Below are 20,789 nucleotides of genomic sequence, written 5' to 3'. Positions count from 1 at the left end.
CTCTTCCTCTTCCATCAAATCAGGAGGAACCATACTTACATCAGTGGAGCTACACCAAGCATAAAGGAGGGAGAAGGAAGAGGAAAACTGGGCCAGATAACATTTATTGCTGTCAGTTGTTTTAGTGTTTGAATAATTCATAGATGTTTTGATGAAAACAATTATGAGATTAAACAACAATAGAAGGCTATTGTGTGTTGTCTTGAAAACATGTTTATAAAGCATCCATGGTATCTAGACCTGAAGGACTTTTCTGCTTATTAATGAAGCACAGGAATCAAGGTGTTTCTCCAAATACAAAAATTTCTAAATATGTATTCCAAAAACATACAAAAGAAGAGGCCAATCAAAAGGACTAACTAGCATTTTTTAAAGGCAGTAGAGAAAAAGAGGCATTAGAACCCTCGGGAGACAGAAATGATGTGCATGCTTTTGACAGGGAGGAGAGTGCAATGTATGCCTTGTACTTATATACACAATTTAATTACCAGTTGGTTGTACCACAGTTTGACTTTTTACTGTTTCAACTCCAGCAGTGCCTAGAAGCTTCAAACCTGGCAGACATTATACACCATAAAAATAGCACAGTACAGCACAGATTCCTGCTCAGGAACTGTGACTGGGAGTAGTCTGAGACATGGGCTACAATTTTCAGTCTGTCTGGCCCATTTTTAAGAGATCCTAGACTTCTGTCCTGAACAGGCATGTGAGACAACAGGGGAGAGAAAACATCCTCTCTGATGGAGAAATGAGGCATGCAAAACTTAATAGCCCCAAGCCAAGTCATATGTGAAGCCAAGAAGTGAGCCCAGATCTTGTGAGCTCCACCCCAGTACTTCACCACAAGCCCAGTGCCTCCAGTGTGCAACAGATTACAGTAGATCTTCGTGGTGTAGAAGGAGCTACAGTCAGGGTGAAGGACACGACGTAAAATGAACATGAGCTATGTGCACTGAGCACAGACATGTTTTGGACAAGTTCTACCAAAAAAGTTCACAACACCACCGAAGCAGAGAATATTCCTCTGAGAAGCACTGAACTTACACAAGCAGGAGAAAGACTGCAGTAAACTGAACTGCCAAAGATAAATTAGACACTCTAGCCAAAAGAAAACAGAGCTGACAACAACAACAGATGGGAAGAGGAGGGAAGGAGAACAGGAACACAGCAAGAAGACATGGACCATAAGGAAAAAAGCATTCTAATATGTGGGAGGACCTAGGTAGTCAGTTAATTACTCATTAAAGTTAGTAGCTATTTATTATTATTATAAATACTCAAGTGAAGCCATCCTGGCAGGGCCCAGGTGCACTTACATAAGGCAGATGACATGCTGGACACCTATGCTGTTTACTGAGCTGAACCTTGTTATTGACAAACTAACAGAGTATATTATTTAGTGTGAAATTTTATATAGTGAAAGAAACTTTTTACATGAAAGATCATTTAAATAGAGGGTCAGTTGTTTTACTTGGGAGCAGTAAAGCAAGCTCCAAAATTTATCAGGGCATTTTCCCCTGGGTTTTTCAGCTAGCAACCAAGGAATATTGTGTGAATATTTTAGAAAGGTTTCTAGAAACTGAATTCAGCCCTTGCTACTGGCAGTAACTGCATTTGCAAATCAGGTAAAAAAATACACAGAAAGATATGTAAAGTTTAGTCTTTAAAATGGTCTTTATAATTTTTTTCCTACCAATTACCATGACAGAATACTGTTACCATGGTAAAGTGAAGGGATGCAGTTAGCTACTGTTTTGCTGAGCTCCTTCTGACTACTTACAGATCAGCTGTGGATTCAGGATAAACTAAACCAAATTTTGATACATCCGTAATTCAAGAAATGTAACTCAGCTATTATCACTAGAAAGTAGTTTCAAACATTTCTTCTTTCCCCCATTGCTCTCCCATGTCCTAGTCTGTACAACAAGGCTTTTCAGCAGAATGCAGATGTACAGTTCTAACCTCTGAACCGGAGAAGCCTTTTGCAGATGTTGAATTCTACATGCGTAAGTAATCCCACAGCAATTAACGCATGTTCTGGAACAGCACTACACATGTGTCCCAGAAGAGCCCACTGAAAATAAACAGCATCCAGCTACCAAAGCAGTCGTCCTCTGAAATTTAAAAGGTGCATGTGCAGCATTATGTTCTAATAGCCCACCAATTAGGTCTCCTTTTAAAATGCCAGTGGCTAGTTTCTTAACACAATTTCATAAATTAGGCAGAGAAAACATGTACATGTATGTGCATGTAGTTGGTCGACTAAAATAAAAATTACTAATTTTTGACATTTATTTCACCTCAAGAATTCTTTCCTGGTGCTACATAATCTTGAATGTGCCCTAACCTCTGAACATAAAGAAAACATGACTCATAATCACGGCTCACATTATTACCGTTTTTTTTAAATCATGCTGCAGAACCTTATTTTGATTCGTTCGCAGTATCACAACAATAGAATTTGCAGGAAGGGAAACCATGGTAACCAATTAAATGTGCTACAGCAGATATCTGCTCAAAAGAACATGCAGTACCATCACACTTCAACGCCTACCCACTAGTACAATCTCTACCCATTTCCTCTATATCCTCATCCTAATTATTAAACAAAATCTCCACCACAAAAGGCTACATTGCAAACCACATCTTACTGTTACTGTCATTTGCTGTAGGTCCTAACATTAAACAATGTATTACTCTTTTGTCAAATTTAAAATTTAAAAGCAGGCCTAATAGCTCCAGAAGTCAATAAGGAATTTTTATTCTTTTAATCTGTCTGGAACACTGAATTAACATTACCATGCATTTGGTATGTTTTTATTGTAACAGAGACTTGCAGATATATATGGACACAGATATATACCTGCGATAATTTTTCATGTTACTAATTTTCCGTAACCCTCAGGATTGCAAAACATTTTCAGTGGCATTCTCTGATTAATTAATTAGTAAACACCGATGAATGGATTTATGATTAAGTACAGGCATTAAATATAGTAGGGTGCTGATTTGTTGCTCTCATTTGTGTTTATGCTTCATTATCTGGTGTCTGAGCTGATACCATTTTACAGGCCTTCTTAGGTTCTGAACATCAGTTTTGTTTGAAGGACAGCTCTGACTATTTAGTCAAACTTACATACTTAAAACAACATTTAAATTATTATTTTCTTTTTCTTTAAGAACATACTTCTACGTCTGTTACAAATTCTGAGAAATTTGTTTTCTGAAAAAAACCACCCTCTTTTGTTTCAAATTTAGATTTAAAAGGTAGTCCGCCTTAAAAAAAAGTCATGATCCAAATTAATTGCACAATAATGGATGAAAGTAGACAAAAATAGCTCATCAGAAGATGATCAAAATGCAGCTTCTTATATAAGTGGAAAGCAGATTTTACAGAAACTCAACAGCAACTTTAAAAACTGAAAAGTTTTTTTTTAGGGTAAGAGTCACTTTCCCTACCTTATTGAAGAAAAAATATCAAAAATCTTCACTTTGAACTCAGTTAGCTATTCCAGAGCATTGCAATAAGGATATCTGACTGCCTCGTTTAAGTCTGCAAAAATATTATTTTTTGCTGTCCTATATTTGGTCATTTAAGCAGTGCTAGGCTACGTCTGTGGCTATTGCTACAGCTCAGGAAAAGGATCTTTAAATCTACTAAAACCAGTTCTATAAAAGCATCACAGCCTAATGCTTCACAGTGATCAAAAATTCATTTAGAAAGGTTTAGAGAACAAAGAACTCAAACACCGTGTCCCACTTAATCTTGAACAGGATGTGCAGTCCTGGCTGGTATGACCACACTTTTGAGATCTTAGACGTCAGCTACAATAGCTGGTGGAATCAAATTCAAAGTGTTCCAAGATGATTTGAGGAGTTGTCTGGCTTGGGTCCTCGGGACAAAGCACGAAAAGCTTGCTCTTTTCCATTGTAGAAAAGATGACTGGAAATATTTCATTACAGAGACATCATACTTTGCCACAGAAAGGGACACGATCCTGTTCCACTAAACTGCTCTTCACGACTGGATGCACTGGGTTTTTCAGGATTCCCAGGCATCCTCACACAAACACAGGAAGAATACATCTGCCAGAGCTGGAGTGCTGAGCTGTCCCGTATCACTGAATTGCCTCCCTCCCCAGCAGAAGAACCGGTAACTACAAGCCAGGAAACAAACCTGTCTCAGTGTCAGCATCAGCTGCTCCTACCCAAAGGTACCACAAGACTTTTATGTCTCAATGAACTGGCATTTCATGATGCAACCACACTTCAGAGGCAGTTTCCAATTTGCCCTAATCAGAACTGACAGACTATCAAAGACCAACAAATCAGGCAACAAACACAGTGAGAGATTGAATAGATACACAGAAATACAGAGGGAACCAAGTGTTTACGCCAAGAGTCAATGGGTACCCTCAAGAATTATAATTTTCCTTTTTTTCCAAAACATGCCTGAAAAACAATTAGAACACACGGATATTTAAATTTATGTTTTGTCACTATGCTATTTGTTGCAGAATTAGAGAACCCCTAAAGAATTTCTGGGTTAACTTCAAAAAATTCCATGAAACCTGTTCTGTGTCTGTTTCTTTATATAAAACTAAGTTTTCTTTCCTCCCACACCTTCTAAAGGGTAAAACAGAGGTAAAGAAAAAAAGCAAAAATCATACTCAACTGATCTTAAAATTAACATTACTCTTTGGAGAACAGAGGGGCACTTAAACCTAGTATGAAAATATTAAATTGATTCACACAGCTAGAAGAGAGAAGGTGAAATCAGAGACCCTAAACTCAAAGCCTTCTGTTGAACTTGGAAAGGTTTTGCTCATACATACCACCCTACTGACAAGATCCATTTTTGGCCATGGAAATGACATTCTTAAATTCCTGCTGGGATTATCTACATTGCAGATGGGACTACCTTTGCCGTCTGGCAGTGCAGTGACACAAACACAAATAATGGTCTCAAAAAATGCTATAAATTACACAAAAAATTACATAAACTCATGACGGCAATCACAGCAAACTTCTCAGTTAGGATGAACAGACTGCAGAAAGGACCTAGTCTTTAAGAGAGGCTACAATGTCAGCGACGCAGTCAGTGGGCACATTGGCTAATGGGTACATTCTGCATGTGTAATTCCAGGGAGAGGAAAAAGAGAAATTGAGCAAAACTCTCTCTCCAGTCAATGGAAACAAAGACTCCTGCTACACTTTCTAGTAGAGACGAGAAGAAATCCTAGTGGTAAAATTCCCATGTGTGGAAGACCTGGTACTGCAGTTCACAGAGCTCCTAAGTATGAGAGCAAAGACCCTCATTCATGCACTTTGAAGGCCAACAGCAAGACAACAGAGCATTACCCACTGTGGGATGGAAACCAGCCACCTAGGTCCACTGCCCTTAACACACAAGTCATTCAGGTAGCACTTAAACATAACGAAATGGCTGCAAGATGCTTCAGTTTCAGATTCTGACGTGTTTTGTCAAATGATGAATTTCCTCAAAACAAATCAGTGATAACACCTTTGCTACCATTTGAAACCTTTTCCCAAACTGACCACCAACAGCTATCCATTCTTTTTTTCTATTGGGTATAAAAATTTATTTTATTGCTTTCAAAGTTTCCAGTTGCTTTCAAGGTTTCCAGTTTGCAAGAGATATCATCAAACCTAGAAAAAAAGCCATTTTTTGACTTGCTGGACTGGAGGCGCATTTGAAAAACAAACTGTAGCAATACATCCTACAAGATGCTCAGCAGCTTTGTCTTTGACAGTCTATACACCCTGTGCATTCTGCACCATCAGAAGCAAGGGGCAGGAGCTCTGTCTTCAAGTCAGGCATTACAACAACTGTTTTCTTTTTAGTTTTAAATGAATATTTCAAGAGCAGAAGAAGACAAAATTGAGTATTGCTTTAATAAGAAACACCAAATTTACACTGTTAATGCAATACAGTGTGTCAACAATGTTTCTCTTTGGAATCTTATTAATAAAGAAACAAATATCCCCTTAAAATATATTTTTTCCCGATAAAGGAAAATAATTCATCACAATCTATTATTTCAAGATATCATAATTTTAATTAAACTCTTATCCATATAAAACTTTCAGTAACTTCTTTCAGCATCTTCTCCTTCAATGTTTTTCTCTCCCACTTAGATTTAAAACATTGCTAATAATCACCATATCCCATTTGAGTACTTAGGTGTGTAGCACAGGCCAAAATAACCTCCATTTTCTTAAAAGTAGCGGAACAATTTAAAACCTACATCTATTTTTATTTGAGCTCTTATTTCAGTCTTTTATTTCTATCTGATCCACTGGCCAGAATCCTGCAGAACAAGGAGGCAGATCTGCAAACATTGTTAGCTAGCAGGTGTTCAGACAAAAAACCCACCTGATTTATTGTCATCCCACAGAGGGAGAACTAAGTGCTCCTCAGCAACAGCTAGCTAGCCAGTAACCCACATGGTAGACTAGTCAGGGGAACTCATACAATGCCTTTTATTTCTTGATCACCTGCTCTCCCAACATCTGCATGGGATCACATATGTAACATAGTGGGAGAAGGGCAAAATGGAGCACCACCAGCAAAACCACAATTGCTGTTACCCTGATGGTGCAAACAGTAAGGAATGTTAGCACTTCAGAAAGGGTTAGGGAAATTCAAAGATACCAAATCTGTAATTAGGGTAAAAAAGTACCATGATTCAAAAAAAACAACAAACCATTACAAAGAAGTTTAAGATCTGAGGTCAACAACACAGTAAAGTCTTCTGAATATTTTATAAATTTAAAAATTAAATATTAATTACTGACCTTAATGCCAAAGTGTAGGTTCCAGGTTGCCTTTGGCTTTCACGAATGAGATAGCTTCCCTCTGCAACACTTAATAACTGGTCAGCTTCCTCCCTTGAGATCATCCCGTGGAATCTAAGGAACAAATTTTTTTTTGAAACACATTCTTTTCTCTTTTAAATCATCTTTTGCTCTTCTTTTAAAAAGCATGAACCACAGTAATTAAAAAGGAAACAAATGTTAAAATGACTGATTTGCAGGAATCTACAGCTTAAATTAATCTCCCTTTCTGCCTGTATTTGAAGTAACTTTAAATGGTTTAGAAAGGCTTCTAGGAAACAATATCTATGAAATAACTATGTTGCTTTTTAAATCTGCATCTATCAATTTAACATGTAGAAATAAATCCATTCTCTCCTGTTGGCTTCACATGCTTTGTGCCAGTGGCATGCAATCAAACATTTTAAAGCATTCAAGGATATTGTATGCAATCCCCAAGATTTTAGCAAGTTGCCATAATCTCAATAATTACTGGTGTAATAACCTAGCAACACTACACATCTTTTACCAAAATAAACCTAAGTAAGTTCTGCTTTGTTTCTCCACATTAAAGCCAAACATCTTTGCCTTAGCAACCTAAAACAGAAGACATATACAGACTGCACATATATTGCATTTGTGATACAAATATCTCTTTTCCTACACAGAAACACCTTTTTGCAAAGCCAGCTGGAGGGGGAGGGTAGAAAAACACAAGACTTTGAAAGTATAGAAACACATGTATGTTTTTGTCACTTAAAATAGCACTAGTGATATCCATATCCATGAGAACCTGCAGCTGTAATTTTAGGCAGACAAGAGTGATGGTACTGCAATAACAATCTGATGGTGAAGAAAGACACACTGCTGTAAAACACACAGAAGAAACAAAGGGCACAGAGTAAACACTTGCCACCTTCTGTAACTCAACCAACATGTCCAGATAAACCACTTTTAGAGGTGTATGTTACTTACTCTCTTCCATAATATTTGGGTCTGTTCTCTACCTAGAAGAAACAACAGAAATTGTAATATTTTATAACAAGAGAACCTATACAGTAAGCATACTGTCCACAATATAGTGTTAACAATAGAAAGGGATATAATGTGAAAGTACAGACAAAAATCATCTACTATCCAGAATTTCTCCTGTGACTAGAACAGAGGGAAACCATAGGTAGGCCTTCAGGAAACCCTGCACTTCTGAATGGCCTGGAGTGAGATAGGATGAGCCACTTGGATCATGTCATCCTCAGGACTCCGCATATACAAACTGATGGCATTGAATATTGCTTCGACAAACTGCCAGAAAGGGGCAACAAAGTTTGAATTTCATGCATGTAAGTGCATGGTATTGTTGAGTGCACTAATAGAGTGAAACATCTATAGAACACTTAAATTTATAGGTTACCTTCCATCACAGAGCTGCTGGTGAGCCACCGGTGAGAGAAATAAAGCCACTACCATATCCTCTTGGAGTGAGGGCAAATGGTTAATTAAAATGCCTAAATTAAAGTGAATTAAAGTGATCAAGTGCCTAAGCCTTGTACTCCTCAACTTCATTAAACTGTGTGATCTGTAGTATCAACTAAAAGATCTCAACAACAGGTATGCATGTGTTATGTTGTGTAACTCCAACCTGACTGTGCTCTAGAGGCCATACTGCATAAATGCACACAAAATGCAAGAGTGTCAGATTGCAATTTGTCTGATAATTATTTTAGATGAAATAATGCATCTGCATTTTTGTAGGAAGTTTAGAGCTAAGTGAGGAATGGCAGACCTCCCAGAAATCAGCTCCATAATTTAAACCACCAGATTATCCTTTCTTGTTAAATTTAAAGGAGAAAACTCTTTGGGGAGTACAATTCAACAGTTATACAACCTGAGCTACAAAATTATATAATAATTCAGCTATACTGAAACACAAAATACAGTAAACTGCCACTTCAGTTTCTTTTTTTCCATCTTTTCAATAAAAAGCCTATTAATATTAGCACTTCTCTCCAGTTATTTCAATGGAGTATAAAGATTTCAGATGTCCAAAACAACAAAAACCAACATACATCCTGAAGTACAGTCTAATAACAATTCTCCCACGTTCCCAGCAAATAAAAACCTATTGTGATGGTTCATCACTTTTGAAAAAACATTCCATCACTGGAAAGATTTATCTTGTTCTAAAAGATTTCCTTTTCCGTCATAACAGCAAACAAGAGTTGACTGGTGTGATAACTGTTTTCAAAGGGTCTGAAGAGACTTAATAATTTCAAAAAAGAAGAAAGGTCTTAAATATTTTTTGTTAAATGTAGGCTATTTCTTCAATAAGAAAATAGCAATATGAACAGAGAAAAAGTGAAAGGATTTTATTGTTGATATTATACAAACTTGCAACAATTCCTAACTAAAACCCTTAAGCCAAGACACTAGTTTCAGGCAGTTATTAGAAGAAGAATCCTGTCATGAATAAGATTTTGTTGTCTGTCTACTGAGATTTTATATTTATCTCAGTGAATTTATATGACAGAACTGGAAAATTTACATAAGCAAAAGCATTCCTTTTCAGAAATGGATTAGTAGTAATGTGACAGAGCATCTTCAGAGTACTTGCAATTCCTAAGATAATTTATAATATACTCTCTGTGCAAACATTTGAAAGTGTGAATTGGCAGAAGACTGAAGCAAAACATGAGAAAAAAAGCTCCACTGGACTTCCAGGCAATCGTAGCTGGGCTTCCAGTTCATCTTGGTGGATGATGAGTTAAAAAGGAAAATAACCACTTCTGTTAACACTAAGTCTCTACTGATCAGTTTTACCAACTTGCAAAACCTTTAGTATAAATGTTGATGTGCAGCACTGTCTGCTTATGTAAGACTTAGTGCAGCTGGAACCTCAATTCACTGAGTTTTATTGCCTGTTTGTGTTTTGGGGGTTTTTCCATTACTTTTTATATTTATGATAATATTACGGTTTTTTTGACATCTAGATTGAATACATACATTAAGACTTCAAGAAAATTCCATCAGAACTCAGGAGAGACCTTGTAATTCACTCAGAATTAGCTGGGCTACATACACAGTGCAGTTCATGTGTACTTAAAAAAACCACACAGATTCCCTGTAAGCCAAATTTACCATGTAAGACAGTAAACACTGTTCTCCAGTTTCCTACAAAAAGTGTTGTTACATCAACTATACTCCTAACAACTTAGACATAGTGTTTGTTCTTACTTTAGGTATCCTTAGCTGCACCAGAACCAGAAGTGACATGCAGCTTTTTTGTTCTTTTGTGTCTGCCTGGACTTCACAAAGTTCCTGACTGATCATATTCTACATAATTAATTCTACAATTTAGAATCACAGGCACCCACGTATCCTCCCATTGCACATGAGCACTGAAAGCCAAAACATTTTAGTTTAGAAGCTTCATTAGTCTAACTTTAACAGTCAGTCATCCTTAAGTTAAGGAGACAAAACCAAAACATCCATCTGAACTGGAACTAAAACCCACCTAAGAAAGGAAATACATTTTCAAATAAGATTAAAGCAATAGCAAGAAATTGGTCATTTTAGCTAAAACTGTTAGCTGAAAATACAGTATAATTATCCTCTGCAGAGTTTCTTTCTGATTTGTCAGTATTTTTGGACTAAAGTATCATTGAGCACAAGTAAAGGCAACCTTAAGTACTTCATTTTCTCTATATCCAGAAAAGATCAGCTGAACACTCTCTTTTGACTTCTCTGGACTTTTTGTTTAGGGGAAAAATTTCCTGTTGCTGTTTGCTTGGCAAAGTTTTAAAAATTGTTTCTAACTTAGGAAAAAAAAAAAAAGGAAAAAAAAGGTGAGATATTTGTTTTCAGTGTATATATTTGTATATCACTGATGCAGAGGCCAGAGGAAAAAAAAATAAGGTCTCCCTATGATACCTGCAAGAAACACAAAAATCAACAAGATATCCACCATTGTTTAATTTCCGATTTTTTCAAACTGAGGTATGAAATCAATGAAACCAAATTTATAAACAGATGGATGGGGGAGATTTGGCAAGTACCTTACAGTAGACATTCCTTTGGAAAAACCTGACCAAATATCCTACAGAAAAAGCCACCTTTACAAACAGTTGTAACCAGGATGTGCATTATATATGCCCATCTATATGTTTCTTGACTACTAACAGACAATTTTCACAATACTACACAGAGATGCTGTTTGACAGGCTTGTTAACTACTAGCACTGAATTAGGATGAAGCCTCCCAACAGGACAGAAAAGGCCAGTGCTTTTAATTATCTCCATAATATGTATTTTTTCATATAGTTATTTGAAATTTAGCATGGAATGCTTTCATATAGTAGCCAAGGATGCCCTAAATGTGCCTGCACATGTGTATGTAAAAGATTATATGCACAAAAAATACAAATTTCATGAAGGAAATACAATATTAATTGGACAAACAACATTATAATTTGGATGCAAGCCTCACACAGAAGTCAGATGTCCTTAGAATGTTATGGAACCATCAACTTTTAACCTCACGGAGTGTTAAAAGCCTTGGCTCTGCTGCACCTTCACAATAAAAAATCCCAAATGAATGCAATGCTCTTTTACTTCTGTGCCCCTCCACTGATCTGTGTGTTGCTCTGATATGAAACTGGTGTAGCAGAGCAGAAACTTGAATTCTTTGTATTTGAGAAGCATTTCATGTTAAGTAGGTCATTCTGTTGAATATGCCTCTCAGTATCAGCACTTCTACAACGCGTGCCTTTGCACATTAAATAAAAGGTTGGGGTTTTTATGGTGTGATTTCCAATTATTCTTTAACAAGTGCTTTTTCCCTTAATCATCACTTTTGCTTATGTCAACAAGTGGATTACAGTAAAGCAAGAAGAGTAATTTTCTTGCTAATACCTCACCAAATTACATATGGTTCCCTCCTACTGACCTCTTTGATGTTCTCAGGACCAAGATTCTTTTCCTAATATTTATGAATTTGTTTATACAGCTGAATAATTCAACCACTTAGGAAAAGATTCTGCTCCCCACTGACTCATGCATGGCTGCTAATAGAAACCCAGCTGAGAAAGAACAGATCACAAAGCTCAACACAAGCAGAAGAGGCTGAGACTAGAGGGAAAGGTTAAACAAGTTACTGCTCGCTGAATATATTTTCACTTCAAATCAGCTCAGCTGCATAAATTGTTCAACGCTTATAATGAAAACCAGTTATCTGCATTATAAAGAATTAATGCAGAAGTAGCAAAATGCACACTGATACCATATTCTTTCAATTTTACCTTTATTAGACAAAAACAAGCTTCAAAGAACGTTTTTTAAATTATGTGATACTTTAATGATAAAAAGTGTATTTAATATACTCTGTTCTGCAGCTAAACACCTGCCACTGACTGATTCTTTCACAGTTCCATTTTATCAACTCTCACTGTTTTCTAAATCTGCAGCTTTTAGTTCTTAGTTTCTACAACAACGTTCATGGTGCAGATACAGGCTTGTGCTGCAGAGTTCAAAAAACTTTTTTAAAATACAGAGTATCTCGTTTTTCTGTTCACTCTAACACAGGGATAGTTTTATACTTACCTAAAGTTTGTCATGTTATAATCTTGCTTTGGAATAAATTCATAGAAATATGACATTAAAGGCACTAATGTGTTGCCTTTCTTTTTTCAGTGATGACAGGACTTAGCAGAGTGTTTTGATTGTTTGTGGAACTTTTGCCAATCCCCCATTAACAGGCTATCAGTTCATAGAATTAGACCTGGAGGATCTCTCTATGTAGGGATGCAATAAGCTCAGGTACCCTCCAAAGAGTTTGGATGATTAGTTCATACAGGACACCACTGACCCATGGCAAATATTTCTTTATAAACCAGTCCAACTTTTCAATTTGCTACCTGTATTATAGCTAATAAAATTTTCTGATTTAAATTCAGTGATAATGAGGATGAGAAAGTTGTAGTAATCTGTATCTGATCAATAGTTGAAAGGTTTTCAGCACTCCAGAGGCAGGAGACATTTTTAATTTTCATATACTGAATACATATTTAGGTCTCTGCTTATTTGACTGGATAGGCTAATAGCATTGTGAGAAATAGTACGAAGGAGAACTTGGTCTAAAATTTGCTTGTGACTTTTTATCACCTAGGGCAAAACAACCTCAAAGCACTTCTCTATAGTCAGACTAGCATGGGATATAATGCCAACAGATCTTACTGAATATACCAGACTTCTTTATCAGTTTACAGTTTCTTCCTGACTACAGGGCACATATACTTTGTGCAGCTGACATGCAAAAAATATTTATGAGCATTACACTATAAGTCTGCCACTATGGGGGTAAACAACAGCAGGACTCTGAGATAAGGCTCAAAAAATAAAAGGCTACAGTGACTGTTGTACAGCTGTATTGTCCTCAATGAACGGTGTCAGAAAAAAACTACCAAAAATCCCTTAAGTGTTTTACAATATGCAGATGTACATACACCTACACATACTACCACTTCTTCCACCAGTGAAATACTTTTGATAAGAGGAAGAAAAAAGCAACTGTCCAGCAGCACTTTACAACAACAAACACAATCCATTGGAGGAAAGGAATACTTTGTCCAAGTGAGCACTCTGAACAATCAAAGCTTTCACAGATACTTTGTATATTAATGTAATGAAAAACACATAAAATAGAAACTTTCTTAATAATGTTGCAATGGTAATAAAAACTGGAAAACCTTCTTTTTCACAGCTCAGATATTCTGTAGTTATTTTTCCTTCAAATCTCCATCCCAATTTATTTGATGTACATAAGATACCTGCACAACAATTTTAACAAGAATACCTCTGCTTGGACACTCATTAACAGTAGAAACCCTTGTCAAAACAAAACTTTTTGCTAAAATTCTTGTAAAATTCATGTGTTGGTCTTTTCTATAGCTATATCTTGCCCAAGTGCAATAAGTTACAGCTATACCTTTTTTAAAAACATAAATCTATCAAATTCACAAAGGAAAGCAAGCGTGCTTCCACTAAGCGCAGTATTTCACTTCTGTTAAATCTCTACGTTTTATTTTAAAAATTTAGAGACTACTTCACAGAATCACAATTGGGCATTTGAAGGGATTACAAAGAAACACCCATTTAACTCTGTCACGTAATTCTCCTTGTGATCTAAACTATAAGCTATTAATGTTCTGAATAGTGTTAGATCTCTCTGTATTTATTACTACATTGAAGCAACTAACATATCTCAAAGATTAATTTTCTTTCTCTTGGTAAAGATTAATTTTCTTTTTCTTTTGATAAAAATACTTAAATTTTATCGTATCCATGTAATAACTTTAGTTATTCAGTAAGAGTTGTGTTTTGTAATATTGCTTAACATTTCAGAATTTTTGAAACTGAAATGCATGTTTCCCAGGTTCCTAACTGAAGCTGCAAGACAGATGTAGTTATCAGTAAATCTCGCTGGCACCGATGTTTGGCATCAGTTCAACCCTGAAGCACCACAGCTCTGGAGAGGTGCTGCTCTGCTGAATGGCAGCTCAGGGTACACTAGAATTTCGGGTCTGTCTCAACAGCTGACCCCATGAGCTGGTGCTTCTGTATCACTGTCTATCAACGGGATCCCATAGTTACCAGTTCAATCTTAAAATCTGTGGCTCTGCATAGCTTAGCTCTTGCTGTTAATGAGTCTTAAGTACAATGACTCAAATAACAGCACTAGGGTTCAGTCTTCCCTCTGCTGATTTATTTTACACATCTAGCAGTGATGTCTGAACAAACAGGTACATAGTCCCCTTCTACAGCTCTGCTCTTGTTTCTGTGAATTTCTGACCCAAAAAGGAGAAAAAAAAGTGTGTTTCCATGTATCTAAGAATCAAAAAGTATTAAATGATTCTCAGGCATACACATCATACTCAAAATGCTTTTAATTCCATTTTTAGACCAAATGCATTTCCAAGTACCAGTGTCCCCAGGGCTACTCACTCCAATCACAGCACAAAAAGTGTCCCAAAGAAGCACTCTTGAGGTTGGGCACAATTAAGTATAGACATGGAATTACTGGACTCTATAATTAACTTAATGTCATAATACCTACCTCACGAGTGCAGGTTATTCTTCTAGGATGGGGAGCTTCCTGTTGCAACTGATACACTGGGAGGAGGCAGAAGTTAACCTCTAATTAATACAGAATCATTGCATAAGTTCAGCATTTTAACATTAAATATTGCTGTTTAAGTAAGGAGACTTTCTGCAAAGTTTAATGCAAGGATATGAAGCATAACAAAGTCCCAAAATTTACCAACATGTAGTCAGAGAAAAGAATGTTGTTAGCCAAAACAGAATATTGATTTTATTTACAATTGACTGATCAAGTAATACGGAATAACTAGGTGAGACCAGTTAAGTTTCCAACAAGGAGATCAGAAAAAGAATCATACTAAACACAAATTAAAGTTTATTATATGTCAAATCAGGCTGCTGTCAGACTTTCTTCAGTAAACAGATGGAGCCCCATCCTACTATGCTGGGCACACAGTCATATGTCAAGACAAGAATCACTCAGAACTGTGCAGTATCAAACACTGCTTTTGCCACTGCTCAGTGATGACCTTTCTGATGAAAGAGAAAGATGGCCTTTGCATTTGCAGATCAAAAGACATCAGGAGTTGAGTAGCAGAGTAAAACAGTTAAAGCCCAAATCAGGATATACACTTACTTACATTTATATCTTCTCTCCTCCTTTTTCTCTATTTTTAAAATAAGCTTCATCACATCAGAATAGATCTTAGGAACCACATGCAAATGTAATGGTACTAGTATATGCAGACTTTTTAATATAATACCAAAGGAGTGACTTCCAACTTCTACCCTAACTGAGTCTAGTTTGGCAAGTCACCTTCAAAATGAGGCTGTCAACACTAAGTTAGTATTTGAACAGCACTCTAGAACTGATGAAATTGACATTTGGAATTGTAATCTTTCAAAATTAAATTTCGTTTCAAATAGTACTAATACCAAGGTCTAATAACATATGCTATCACCTTCTTAAGGTATTAAGACCACACATTAATTTAACAAATATGATTTGACTTCATTACACTTCTCATTTGATTACAAGTCTTTTCCACTGGCAAATGCTGTATTTATGTGCTACGTTACATGGGAATGGAGAACATGGCAAGATGCCAGATGATCACAGAATCAGAAGATAAACTGGAAAAAACCACTCCCTTTGTTCCACACAAAAAAAATCTAATGGTTTTTCCTGTTGTTACTAAGATCAATCTTTACCATTCTGTACTGGTAATAAAAGAATGATTTTTCAAGTGATGAAGAACAGCACATTGCTATATAAAATTGCAGTTAGCATTTCAAGCATAACGTGACCATTTGTTTTGCCAGTAGATTCCCCAACTTCTATTGTAAAAGTTGTATTTGATGGTACCAGGCCTTGTCCATATCTAATTCTGAGAACTGCAGAGCCAAGTTCAAAGAAAAATAAAAAAATTAAATTACAGATCAAGTATGGATTCTTCTGGATTTCAAGGAAGAGCAGTGGAGACTCACAATGGGCATGGTCTACAGAAATTGGCTGAAAACTGAGAACTATTTTCCACCTTACTTCAAGCCAGGCTGAAAAGATTTTCTAGAAGCAAATTATTTTTCACCAATGGCAGTACCCTTCTTTTCCAGTAAGAAGCACAGCAGATTGACTAGCTAAGTTATAGAACAGGATGCCTATTCCCCATCCTCTAATTGATGTATGCACTTCAAACTGTTCAACACCAGTTTCCTTGCTGTAATTATTGCCAGGGAAGTCAAACAAGACATTCCTCTTCATCCGCCGTGAGACAGAAATGTAATCAAATCCTGTGATTCTGAGTTTACTTCTGAACTACATGAAGGGTTCACCATGGCAGGCAAACAATGATGTTGTAGGGGACTGGGTGCATCCACATTTGCATGTGCCCATGCCTTCAGCTCCTGGCAAGGTGCCAATGAAGACTGGGTATTAGAGAGCTGGAACCTCCCTGTTACAGATTACAGCTGGGAATAAACCGAACAAGGAAGCAGTGTTCCCCAGTTCACAGAAGGTACACTGAAAAAAAATACTTAAAACTGCTCTCTTAACACTCACACTCTCTTTCTAACCATGGTCCCCACCAACCCTTTAAGAACACTCCCATATCTCTGACTGAAAAGTCTCCCACAGCAGGATGGAAACATTTTGAAATAAGTACATTTTATCAAGTGCTACATCTCCCCAGCCTTTAGAGGGGACATTTTCATGGTGTAAAATGTTTCTTGAGCAAATCCCTTTATCCAGCCTGAAGACACCAAGCTGAATATATATACAAAGTAATGCAAATATAAGTCTGGCATTCCTAAACTGTTAAGTATGTTATACACACAATCATTCTGCTTTTGAAATCTGCTTTTCACAGAAGACTCTTCTCTCTTGCTGTGTTTCTTTGAGTCTCAAAATGTCTTGCATCTTGGCTTTTCTATCTACAAAGAACTAGAATTTGTAGTGAGATACTATGGGAAGCTGTGACACCCTTTTACAGCGCCATTTGTCTCATGTTCTCTTCCATGTCCCTGAACCTTCATTAGCCCAGCCAAACAACACGTCATTCCTTTACGTGGAATTCTTTTTGTGTTTAAAAATGTAATGTTGGTTGTGCTTTTTTTGTGGGTTTGGGTTTTCTGCACAGTGTGAGCAAGCATTACACTTGCCTACACTCAGGCCATATAATCCTTACAACTAAGGGCAGCATGGTTATAAAAAGTAACCATATTACATCAGCAAAGTCTGGAGGAAAACAATTTATTTTGAGGTTTTTTCTATCCAGCTCAAGTCTCAGCTCTAGTGATGCAAGGTACTAGATAACAAGACACCTTAAAAGTTTGTAAGGATACCAAGTTTAAGGCATGAATAGAGTTTATGTAAGCCCTGGTCTAAGCAGCAAACCAATATAAGCCAGACCAACCAGGAGTGGGACAACTTAGTTAATAAGGTGAATGGAATCTACTCCTCCAAATAATCAATGCTCACTTGTCCTTGGGGATCGTTCAACTGCACTATCTCTAAGCAGCAAGGAACTCCTTGATGCTTCCTAAACTCGCATTCTGATGAAAAGAAAAATAAGTCTTTTAAAGCATCCAAGTGAAACTTTTTCAGCTCTGAGTTGGAAAAAAAAAAGTGTTGAGATACTTACAGTAAGATTTCCAAACAGGCGGTCTGTATTCATCAGTATCTGAAAGAAAACAAAAAATCTTAATGTTGTGTTGGAAACATATTAACACAGAAATAACCCTGCAGATGCACTTGCAGAATTATTAAGATAAATATTGTACCTAGGTTCTAAATTATTATAGAACAACCTGTTAAAAGTTCCCCCTCTTTACTTAAACTAAAACTGTGAAAAGGTATTTTCTTTATCCAGAGAGAAAAACCAAAGAAATACATTTGCAAAATGGCAAACACGCAGATCAGAAGCCAACATACTGTGAGGGGAAGAGGAATTAATATTATTAATTAATATTATTTTACTATACATATATCCATAAATTCTATTTTAAACTACACCAGAAGGATTTTTTTTAATCTCAGTTTATATTCTAATAAATGGGTTTCCATGCAACTTATTCCTGCTATTAGCATTTTCCTCTTCTGGACAGCAATTAACAACTCCTAAAATAAAATCAGAGTATGAAAGTACTGTGAAATATTTGGAAAAAAAGAAGGATTTCTTTTCAGACTGAGTACAATCTCAGTTTGGAAGTAGTGAGTATGTATTAAAAGTAACAACATAATTCTAATCTCAAATTTTAATTCTCAAATCATATTTTAAAAAAAAAAATCCCAGTGTCTTCTAAGTTTCTGTCACCCTTATGACTTGCTGACAATTAATCTGACATTTTGAGCTCAGGGCTATGATGCAAACTTCGACTCTGATCCACTGTTTTACAGCTATTGACCAGCTTCAGTTTTGATGCTACAAGTCACTGAGGCTTTCTGCAAGATGCTGTGCTTCCCTGCCTTGGAGCTGGTGAGAGTTACTCCATACTCATTACACTACAAGGTCACAAACTGAGCCAACCACACAGCCAGCCTTGCTGTCTCAAGCCTCTTCTGACTGCAGCATTCATATCTGAGCTCTGTTTGCAATTCTCTACTCGCTATAACTACCTGCTGCAACTCCCAAATTTCTAGTTTTTATAAGGTTACGTAAAGATCATGCAATCTGGGAACCTGGTGCCTGAATTTTAGCCTGAGTGGCATCTACACTTGAGAGCCCTTAAGGCCTGCAAAACCAAGCCTGAAGCCCGGAAAGGATTTTGCTTTGCCTCCCCTCAGGATAAGGAACCTGTCTTCTTCAGATACTTGCTGTCGTCCATTTCTCCCACATACAGTCATGCCAAAAATCTCTAAACCAGAGCTTAGTGGAACAAGGTATTTTCCAGTTTAATTGACACAGACTTGCTCAAACCCTCCCAGCACACTCTCTGCCCTGCCTGCACTACAATTTTGTTCAATTTTTTACCCTGTATTTTAGCTCTACACATTAAGAGGATGCAGTCCTTGCAGACTACCTTGGTGGCAGTAGGTTTTATGAATACAATCCATTATGACTTCATTATTAAGGCAGCACTCAATTAAACTGTCATCCCCCAGAATATGACGGGTTTTGATCTTTGGAAGGTCCTCCAGATGCTCTACCACGTCCTGTGGATTGACCAAAACACCTTGAATCTGCAGAGAGACCTTAAGCAGCTTGCACTGCACTATGGCAGTAAAAGCAAATCAGCAGCAACAGATGCAGCCATGGCTATTCATTCCTACTTTGATACCTTAATTAAGGCAGTGCAAGTCGATTCATTCCAGAAGCATTGTAATGTGATCCCTTAGCAATGCAATGTCACATGGAAAAGGGGTGAAATTTGTAAGTAAAAATAATGACTTTAGTCCCAGAGGACAACTCTTACCCCACTAGCTGAATTTGCTTTTGCTATACTCTGTTTTTTGGCAATACATACACTCACTAAATTTACAAATAAATAATTTAAGTAAAGGACAACACACACTGTATTTGCAAAATATGAACTGACTGTTAGGAAATACACATATCCTAGTAGTCTAACCTATACTTGCTCACACTCAAGCCATATAATTGTTACAACTAAGGGTAGCATGGTTATAAAACTAAAAAGCAACAATGTTTGTGCCGAACAAAAAACCTCAAACCTTGTTAAAGTCAGGCAAGAACAGCAGTAATGTTCATACAACAAACATTTAACATTCAGAAATAGGAAAGAATGATTTATGTTATGCAGCTGTGCACAAGGATTTTGCTAGGAAAAAAACCCACCGTGAGTTTTATTGCCTTTACAGTGTGAGAATACCCTCTGGCCATCCACATGAGGCAACGAAAAAACAAAAGGTCATTTCTGTTGTGATTTTTAAAAAAAGTTATCTAATATAAAACACTGTAGTAGCAAGTACAGCACAGTAACAGTGGTGAAGCAGAGGTTAGTTTCTGTGCAAGAATGTTTCTATTACTAAAACTATCCCACTACACAAAGATGAAATAGGATAAGGATAAGCATAAACACAACTCCTGTCTATTAGTTACCCTTTTAAAAGATTAACCTATGCGGTCATATTTAACACATCATCAGTATTTTGAAATGCATTATCAAGAGAAGGGTTTGATTTTCAGACAGTGCAGGCTTTCATGTTTGGCATCTCCAATTAGGCATCTGAAAAGCACTTTAAGGCATGATAAAAAACCCACAGAAAATGCAGAACCCAAAATACATTTTCTCACTAATGCTGCACCACTTTCTAATTAACACAATCAACTCTATGCTGTCAGTTCTCAGATTTTTTCACAGTAGTTCAGCTCTGCTGTTTCCATGATAAAACAATTTTCTAT

At 36.7% G+C, this 20,789-nt stretch overlaps 1 protein-coding gene across 1 annotated transcript in view; it reads right to left on the bottom strand.

Annotated features, from left to right (window-relative positions):
- Nucleotides 1–20,789, bottom strand: part of CHN1 (chimerin 1) — a 97,327-nt gene that overhangs the window by 58,031 nt on the left and 18,507 nt on the right. Inside the window, exons 2-5 of the mRNA XM_050340157.1 lie at nt 18,069–18,107; nt 14,945–15,000; nt 7,813–7,844; nt 6,820–6,933 (exon numbers count right to left, since the gene is read on the bottom strand). Of these exons, the coding sequence (XP_050196114.1) occupies nt 6,820–6,933; nt 7,813–7,844; nt 14,945–15,000; nt 18,069–18,107 (241 nt within the window). The remainder of the gene's footprint in view (nt 1–6,819; nt 6,934–7,812; nt 7,845–14,944; nt 15,001–18,068; nt 18,108–20,789) is intronic.

The sequence above is a fragment of the Myiozetetes cayanensis genome, unplaced genomic scaffold (assembly GCF_022539395.1).
Source record: "Myiozetetes cayanensis isolate MyiCay16 unplaced genomic scaffold, myiCay2020 scf9, whole genome shotgun sequence".
Taxonomy (NCBI): domain Eukaryota; kingdom Metazoa; phylum Chordata; class Aves; order Passeriformes; family Tyrannidae; genus Myiozetetes; species Myiozetetes cayanensis.
Note: the sequence above shows the minus strand (reverse complement) of the source record. Positions and strands in the feature narration are given on the sequence as shown.